This window comes from Rhincodon typus, chromosome 10 (assembly GCF_021869965.1).
Source record: "Rhincodon typus isolate 14 chromosome 10, sRhiTyp1.1, whole genome shotgun sequence".
Classification (NCBI taxonomy): Eukaryota; Metazoa; Chordata; class Chondrichthyes; order Orectolobiformes; family Rhincodontidae; genus Rhincodon; species Rhincodon typus.
In genome coordinates this window covers 80,379,854-80,389,261 of record NC_063341.1, presented here as the reverse complement: position 1 = coordinate 80,389,261, position 9,408 = coordinate 80,379,854, and the positions used below count along the sequence as shown (strand labels likewise).

General features: G+C 45.8%; 1 protein-coding gene across 1 annotated transcript in view; it reads right to left on the bottom strand.

Moving 5' to 3' along the window:
* Window positions 1-5,325, bottom strand: part of LOC125484146 (collagen alpha-1(XI) chain-like) — a 90,234-nt gene extending 84,909 nt beyond the window's left edge. Inside the window, exons 1-3 of the mRNA XM_048601575.1 lie at window positions 5,317-5,325; window positions 3,924-3,984; window positions 3,338-3,505 (exon numbers count right to left, since the gene is read on the bottom strand). Of these exons, the coding sequence (XP_048457532.1) occupies window positions 3,338-3,505; window positions 3,924-3,984; window positions 5,317-5,325 (238 nt within the window). The remainder of the gene's footprint in view (window positions 1-3,337; window positions 3,506-3,923; window positions 3,985-5,316) is intronic.
* Between the last annotated feature and the right edge of the window lie 4,083 nt (window positions 5,326-9,408).

Below are 9,408 nucleotides of genomic sequence, written 5' to 3'. Positions count from 1 at the left end.
AGTTCATACACTTCACTAACACCTTCCACCCCAACCTTAAATTTACCTGGACCATCTCTAACACCTCTCTCCCCTTCCTGGACCTCTCTGTCTCCATATCGGGCAACCACCTCGAAACCGATATTCATTTCAAGCCCACCGACTCCCACAGCTACCTAGAATACTCCTCCTCCTACCCACCTTCCTGCAAAAATGCTATCCCCTATTCCCAATTCCTTCGCCTCCGCCGCATCTGCTCCCAGGATGAGGCATTCCACTCCCGTACATCTCAGTTGTCCTCGTTTTTCAAGGACCGTAACTTCCCCTCCTCGGTGGTCGAGAATGCCCTCAACCGTGTCTCCCACATCTCCCGCACCTCATCCCTCACACCCCGTCCACGCAATAAAAACCAAAAAAGAATCCCCCTCGTCCTCACGTACCACCCCACCAAGCTCCGGATCCAACGCATCATCCTCCGACACTTCCGCCATCTGCAATCCGACCCCACCACCAAAGACATCTTTCCCTCCCCACCTTTATCTGCTTTCCGGAGGGACAACTCTCTCCGTGACTCCCTTGTCCGCTCCACACTCCCCTCCAGCTCCACCACACCCGGCACTTTTCCCTGCAACCGCAGGAAGTGCTACACCTGCCCCCATACCTCCTCCCTCACCCCCATCCCAGGCCCCAAGAAGACTTTCCACATCAAGCAGATGTTCACCTGCACATCTGCCAATGTGGTATACTGCATCCGCTGTACCCAGTGTGGCTTCCTCTACATCAGGGAAACCAAGCGGAGACTCGGGGACCGCTTTGCAGAACACCTACGCTCGGTTCGCAACAAACAACTGCACCTCCCAGTCGCGAACCATTTCAACTCCCCCTCCCATTCCTCAGACGACATGTCCATCCTGGGCCTCCTGCAGTGCCACAACGATGCCACCCGAAGGTTGCAGGAACAGCAACTCATATTCCGCTTGGGAACCCTGCAGCCCAATGGTATCAGTGTGGATTTCACAAGCTTCAAAATCTCCCCTCCCCCCACCGCATCCCAAAACCAGTCCAACTCGTCCCTGCCTCCCTAACCTGTTCTTCCTCCCACCTATCCCCTCCTCCCACCTCAAGCCGCACCTCCATCTCCTACCGACCAACCTCATCCCGCCCCCTTGACCTGTCCGTCCTCCCTGGACTGACCTATCCCCTTCCTAACTCCCTACCTACACTCACCTTTACTGGCTCCATCCCCGCCTCTTCGACCTGTTTGTTTCCTCTCCACCTATCCTCTCCTCTATCCATCTTCTATCCGCCTCCCACTCTCTCCCTATTTATTTCAAAACCCCCTTCCCCTCCCCCTTTTCTGATGAAGGGTCTAGGCCCGAAACGTCAGCCTCTCTGCTCCTATGATGCTGCTTGGCCTGCTGTGTTCATCCAGCCCTGCACCTTGTTGTCCATGATTTACATTGTCACCATTTTTGGAATTTTGGTTGTTTTTGAAATCGAGGCAATGGGATGTGGGTTAGTGCTGAGAAATGTTATTTCGAAGGTCAGAGCATCATTCTGAAACAGTGAACGAAATCATCAGCTTCAAGGAAAATGAATACAGTCAAGAGACTGGTGGACAAAGTCTCCAGAGACAGGGAATTACTCAAGTTTCATACCTGTCATGTTCCTACACCCTGTGGCTTCACTTCGATAAGTTATAACTCTGTTTCTTCATCCATTATATTTAATCAGATAGAATAGTGACATTCACTCTTGCTCGTACTTAAAATAAAATAAGATGCCCATGGAAATCAACAAATTCAATGAAACTTGAGTTGGTTGTATTTCCATTTTCTCTTTGGAATGCCTTGAGGAACTTTTCTAAAGGAAAGAGGTCTAAGCATTTCATACAAGTAAGAATTTGGCTTGTTGCTGCTCTGGAGCTATGTCCTACTTCTGCATGTTCTTTGGAAGTTACCTGCAGTCTTCCTGATGTCACATTCTTTTGCCATGGTTTGGCATTGCCTTTGCCTGTGAGGCTGTGTTGTTCTACAGCATTGTTACTGACTCTTAGTATCTGCCATTTGATTGGAATGCAATAATGTGTTCATTTGTTTAGCTTCAAATTTAGCACTTAATTTTAAAACAATTCTATATCATTTGAGAAAGAATAAGTGTTCCATCCTATTTTTACCACTCCCTCCCCCTTGCCCCTAGCATTACCGTTTGTTTTGCTGTCAAGGATCTCTATCATGATGCCTGGAGTAATCTTCTCAAAGGTCCCTGCCTCCTCCCAGTGTGGAGAGCCCACAATGTTTTCCTGTCTCTCTTTAATAACTCTGATGTGAATATTTTCTCAGGAGTACGGTTTGAACTCTGTTCCTTCTCCCTTAAGGGCTGCTGATATTTATTCGGTTTCACGTTTAAATTACTGACTAACAACCTGGGTCGTCTTAAGGATGGAATATTCCTAAAGTCGGAAACCCACTTGCCTTCTGATTTTTTTTCCTTGGTTGAATGGATTTTCATTTTGGCCTTAAGATACTTAAGCAATGGTGTCTACTGCAGATTACCATGTCATATTGGGTGCTGGGGTTAGAGTAGTCTGTGCAACAAATCCTCCTTTCTAATCAGATACAAAGGGTCTGTCTAATTATCAGTAGCAGAGGACAAACTATCTGAGGATCTTAAATGAAGACGAAGTTGCCTTCCACAACAAGGTGTTACTTCTATCATCGATACAATGAACATTGCCATGTTAGGTATCGTTACACTACTGGGACTTTGTGCTAGACTGATTCTCCATCCAAAGAACTGTGAAGTTATCAGATTGGGTGGAGATTAATGTTTCTTTGACATTAACTGCTTCAGAGGCATTATCTCAAAGATCAAATAGCCTCATCCCCTACCTACCATGGGAGCTTTAATTGCCTGGGAAAATAGCTGAGCATGATGCTAAGGAATTCAAATTTTAAGAGTGTGAATGCTGCTGTGAGTCTGACTCCAGGTTTGTCATGGTGTGGGGGGGAATTGGTCTGCTCTCCAGAGAAGGGTCAGTCATGGGGACCTGCCAGTCGTGTGAATGCAGCGTCAATGCCAGTGTTCCCCAGCAGTTCGACTGGAAGCAAAAAGGGCAGGACAGGCTGCTCAAGGTCAATGTCTTTCCAGACCCTGGTCAAGAGAGAGGTTCCCCACTATTGCACATACACCCACTTCCTGTGTTCTAAAAGCTAGCATCATTGACATCCAATAACATCCTGCACCTCTACCTCCCCTAAAACATCAAGCTCTGAGTTTTGAAACATCTCCATGTATGCAGGAGCCAGAGCCCCTTCAATCCACAGTAACACTCCCTGGGAGTTGCTCAGGCACCTACCTGGAAATAGCTGCCGGGTTGGAACACTGAGCTGAGTTTGTTTTGTCACTTTGTACGCCACATCTGCCCCCTGTACATTCCTCCTGTTCTTGCAGAATCCAGGGGTTTTACGAATTCCATTTGGCAAATTATGAAAGTCTAAAGTTTGGAGGACATCGACAGGTTCAGCTGTGAATGGAGAGAGAGAAAACACAGGGGAGGATTATTAAACAATAATAAAACAAGTGGTAAAACTCATTTCTATCAAACAACCTGAGGAAGGCCCAAATACTTTACAGACAATGAAATGTTTCATAGACACGGCTGTAATGTAGGAAACACAACAGCTGATTTGTGCACAGCAAGATCCCATTAAAAGCTTGTGATCATGGGCAACCTGTTTCTCTGATGTCGATTTGGGAGATAAATATTAGCCAAGAGCACCAAGGGCCACTTACCTCCTCAACTGTGAATTTGCACCTCAGCATTTACTCAGAGCTCCTGCAGTGAGATGCGTGTTGAAACAGGGAGCACTGGACAGTGTTTTTTTGATCAGATTGCAGGGACAGTACCATGGTCAGGATGTGGAACATCACACTTAATATACCCCAAGGATCCAGCCTTGCAAAACGCAGAATACATATTCCTGATTCATTGATAGCATCAAACTGGAAATGAGAGGATAAAATTACAGATTTCGGGAGGACACGGATGGGGAAAATGACAGACTCATGCCAGATTTGACAGAGATGTGTGATGTGACACCTTTTGGCAGGAAGATTGATATAAAGTAGGATGATTTTTGAGTCAGGTGCAGGTCAGAAAAGCCTCAGGGACACTGGCCCAATGGGATGGAAGTGGTGCATTGCGTAATGTTACTGTGTTAACATTTCCATCGGCCCCGGCTATGCTATGGTTCAAAACCACCATTAGCAAATAAATAATTAAATTAACAATTAGTAAATCTACAACATGTATCTATTCTCAGTCCAGGTGACCACGATTCATCGATGTCCTTTAGGGGAGGAAACTGCCATCCTTACCTGGTCTGACCTACATGTGACTCCAGACCCACAGCAATGTGGTTGAATCTCAGATGCCCTCTGAAGTGGCTGAACAAACCACATCATGAAAGCGCAATCAGGGATGGACAACAAATGTTTGTCCAATCAGTGACAGCCACATCTCGGGGAAGAATGAAGAACGTTATCTGTGCACTTCCTGAGACGGATCACCTCACAGCAACACTACAGACTGCACTGAGACCTGCTCTCACTCACTGCTATACCCAGGTCTCTTACCTCAACTGTTCCACTTGTCTCACTGCCAACATCCACATTCTACACTCGATAAATATAAATTCATTCAAATCTTGGTTGACAGTGCCTTAACTCACACCGTGTTCCATTAACCTGTCACTCCTGGGCTGTCTTTACATATTCCTCCATGATCTCAGCACACACTCCCCCCACCCCTTTTACCTCAGTAACCGTGTCCAGCCCCAGGGCTCTGAGAGATCTCTGCACCCCTCTGATTCTCTCCAGCATCTCTCAGCACCCATTTCTCTACCATTGGCAGCAAAGCCCTCAGTTTCTGGGCCCAGGCTCTGGAATTCCCCCTTTAACCCTCTCCTCGTCACACTCTCTCCTTCTTTCAAATACTCCTCAAAAACTACACCTTTGACCAAGTCGAGGTCACCTTTCCTTACATGTCTTGACACGGCTCCTGGTCAAATTTCTGTCAATAACTTCTTGTGAACTATCTTACGAGGTTTAACAACATTAAAGGCACTTTGCAAACATTTTTTTTTCCTCTCTATTCATTCACGGGATGAGGGCATCGCTGGCATTTATTGCCCAGAGGGCAGTTCAGAGTCAACCACATTGCTGTGGGTCTGGAGTCACATGTAGGCCAGACCAGGTAAGGATGGCAGTTTCCTTCCCTAAAGGACATTAGTGAACCAGATGGGTTTTTCCCCCAACAATCGGCAATGGACTCACAGTCGTCATCATTAGATTCTTAATTCCACATATTTATTGAATTCAAATTCTACTATCTGCCCTGGCAGGATTCGAACCCAGGTCCACAGAGCATTATCTGGGTCTCTGGATTAACAGTCCAGCGACAATACCACTGGGCCATCACCTCCCCTGCAATTGTTAGAATTTAAGGTTAGGACCCAGTAGGAGGATTGTGTTCAGTCCTGAGCTCCACTCTTTAGGAAGGATGTCAGTGTCTTGGAGGAGATTTACTACAATGGGAGCAGGAATGAGGGACTTCAGTGAATGTGGAGAGACTGGAAAAGCTAGGATTGTTCTCTGTAGATCAGAGAAGGATCAGTCGGGGACGGGGTGGGGGGCGGAGGTTTAACCAAAGTGTTCAAAATTATGGAGAGAGGTTGATTGAGTCAGGTCAGGAGAAAATATAGAGGAAGAGAATTCAACTGTAACTTTGTAAAGGGATTGGGTAAACATTGAAGGGGAAAGTACAAGCGTGAATAATTTGATCAATTTTCAAAGCCAGAATAAGCACAATGGGCCAAATGGCCTGCTCCTGCCTGAGAATAGACAGGACTGTGTAACAACAACATGTACTGAAGCAGTGTCTTTAACACAATGAAGCATCACAAAGCAACACAGAGGTTATGATGATAGTATAAGGTAGCGGTGGAAATTAGATAGACCTTAGGTTTAGGGTAAAAGTTCGGCACAGCATCGTGGGCCGAAGGGCCTGTACTGTGCTGTACTGTTCTATGTTCTATGTTCTATGTTAGTTGTTCAAACAAGTGATCAAACTCGGAGCTGTGAGGCAGGATTGTCCTCGAGCAGGACAGAGAGACGGAGTGAGGGAATACTTCCTCAGCTGGATGTACAGACATCAGTGAGGACAGAATGGTGTGGGGTACAGGCTAAACATCAGAGTTGGAACATTACAAAGAAGCTTGAGAGGTTAACGGAGATAGGGAGGGGTGTAGGGGCTGCAGGAGGTTACAGGGATAGGGAGGGGTGTAGGGGCTGCAGGAGGTTACAGAGATAGGGAGGGGGTGTAGGGGCTGGAGGAGGTTACAGATGTTGGAACAATGGGACTTGTGGCTGCATTGAGGTTTACTGTCAATGATGGCCCCAAGCTGAGTTCTCCAAGATCACTGAGGGTTGTCCATGTTTACAGATTCCTGCCAAAAACAAAACCCATTCATAACACAGTCTCAGGAGGAAACCAACTCCAACAAAGACAAGAGGCAAAATAATTAAAAAGCTGGATTTCCACATGATTCTATGATCCCAGAGCCCTGAGCTCACCCCATCCATTGGGATCCAGGATAGAAGGAAATGTCTACCTGTCACACTCCGAATTGACCCCAGCTCCAGACGGTAATCCTCTGGATTGGGCACTCCAAAAATAGGGAACCAAAAATATTAATGACAGACCATTCAGGTGATGTCAGCAACATACAAAAAGGAGCAAGTGATCAAGGCCTTCAAACGTGCTCCACCATTCTCTAGGATCACAGCTGATCATCCACTCCCAATAACTCTCCACCCTCTGCCCAACAAGAATCCATCCTCCTCTGTCTGAAAAATATTCATTGACCCCAACCTCCCTCCACTACCCAAGTGTTCCACCCCTCTGAGGAAAAAAAATCACTCAGCCTCTATTTGGAATAGGCCCTCACTAATACTTAAACAGTGACCCCTTTGTTTCTGAAGAAGGGTCGAGACCCGAAACATCAGTCTTCCTGCTCCTCTGATGCTGCTTGGCCTGCTGTGTTCATCCAGGTCTACACCTTGTTATATCAGATTCTCCAGCATCGGCAGTTCCTACTACCCCTTAGTACAAGATTCTTCCATCCATAATGACCCCTCAGGATTTTATATGCCTCTATCAACTCCGCCCTCACTCTTCAGAACTCCAGTGGAAAGAAGCCCAGTCTGTCCAACCTTTCCTCATCAGACAACTCCCTCATTCCAGGGATCAATCCAGTAAACCTCCTTTGAACCACCTCCAACGCATTTACATTCCCTTCCTTCAACAAGGAGACCAAAACTGTGCACAGTATTTGAGACATGGCCTCACCGATGCCATGTAAATGAATCACTCCTTCACATGAAGAACCAATAATAAAATCAGACAATTCCTCACTGGCTGTATTTGGGGAAATTGGAGCTTGCTTTGCAGACATTGGTTTTCATGTTTCCGACAATGTTACAGTCCTACAGTGACTACAATGTTCTTCAGGACATTCTGAGGATAGGAATGATGCTACGGAAATGCAAAGTTTTCCTTTCCTTTCAAATGATGGGAAAATAGGATCAACTTACATTCATATAGCACATGACTATTTACAGCCAATGAAGTACATTGCAAGCTTATCTATTGTAGAAATGTCCAAAAATTAGTTTTATTTTATAGTTGTAGGGTCATAGAGTCATGCAGCACGGAAACAGAACTTCCAGTCCAACGCATCCACACCAACCAGGTATCCCAATCTGACCTAGCCCCTGGTGTTTGTAATCAGGTCAGCCAGATGGATCTCATATGGAGGAATTTGAATTCAATAAAAAAATCTGAATTAAGAATCTAATGATGACCGTGAATCCATTGTGGATTGTTGGACAAACCCATCTGGTTCACTAATGTCCTTTAGGGAAGGAAACTGCCAGCTTTACATGGTCTGGCCTACATGTGACTCCAGACCCACAGCAATGTGGTTGATTCTTAACTGCCCCCTGGGCAATTCGGGATGGGCAATAAAAGTTGCCTGGCCAAGCTGTGACACTCACATCCCACGAATGAATAAAAAAAATACAAGTTTACTGATTGGGGCTGTTAGTCTGGTCCATGTGTAAATAAATTGTGATTTGGAGACAAGATACTCGCCTCTGTGCAGCTATTTCACCCAGCATTTGGCCCATATCCCTCTAAACCCTTCCTATCCATGTACCCATCCAGAGGCTTTTTAAATGTTGTAATTGTACCAGCCTCCACCACTTCGTCCGGCAGCTCATTCCATACACGCACCACCCTCTGCATGAAAAAGTTGCCCCTTTGGTCCTTTTTAAATCTTTCCCCTTTAGTTTTGGATTACCCACCCTGGGAAAAAGACCTTGGCTATTCACCCTATCCATGCCCCTCATGATTTTATAAACTTCTATAAGATCACCCCTCAGCCTCTGACGCTCCAGGCAAAATAGCCCCAGTCTATCCAGCCTCTCCTTGTAGCTCAAACCCTCCAATCCTGGCAACATCCTTGTAAATCTTTTTCTGAACCTGTTCAAGTTTCACAACATTCTTCCTGTAGCAGGGAGATTAGAATTGAACGCAGTACTCCAAACACAGCCTCACCAATGTCCTGTACAGCCGCAATATGAGCTCCCAACTCTTATACCCAATGCTCTAACCCATAAAGGCAAGTGTGCCAAATGCTTTCTTCGCCACACTGTCTATCTGTGGTGCCACTTTCAAGGAACTATGTGCCTGAAACCCTAGGTCTTTTTCTTCGGCAACATTCCCAACGGTCCTACCATTAACTGTGTAAGTCCTGTCCCGATTTGCCTTACCAAAATGTAGCACCTCACATTTATCTAAATTAAACTCCACCTGCCACTCCTCAGCCCACTGGCCCATCTGCTCAAGGTCCTGTTGTACTCTTAGATAATCTTCTTCACTGTCCACTATACCACTTACTTTAGTGTCATCTGCAACTTACTAACCATACCTCCTATGCTCACATTCAAATCATTTATATAAATGACAAAAAGCAGTGGGCCCAGCACCGATCCTTGTGGCACACTGCTGGTCACAGGTCTCCTGTCTGAAAAACAATCCTTCATCGCAACCCTCTATCTCTGACTTTAAGCCAATTTTGTATCCAATTGGCTAGCTCTCCCTGGATTCCATGTGATCTGACCTTATTAACCAGTTTACCATGCGGAATCTTAGCGAATGCCTTGCTGAAATCCACACAGACATCTACCACTCTGCTTTCACCAATCTTCTTTGTTACCTCTTCAAAATACTCAACTGAGTTTGTGAGACATGATTTCCAATGCACAAAGCCATGTTGACTATCAGTAATCAGTCCTTGCCTTTCC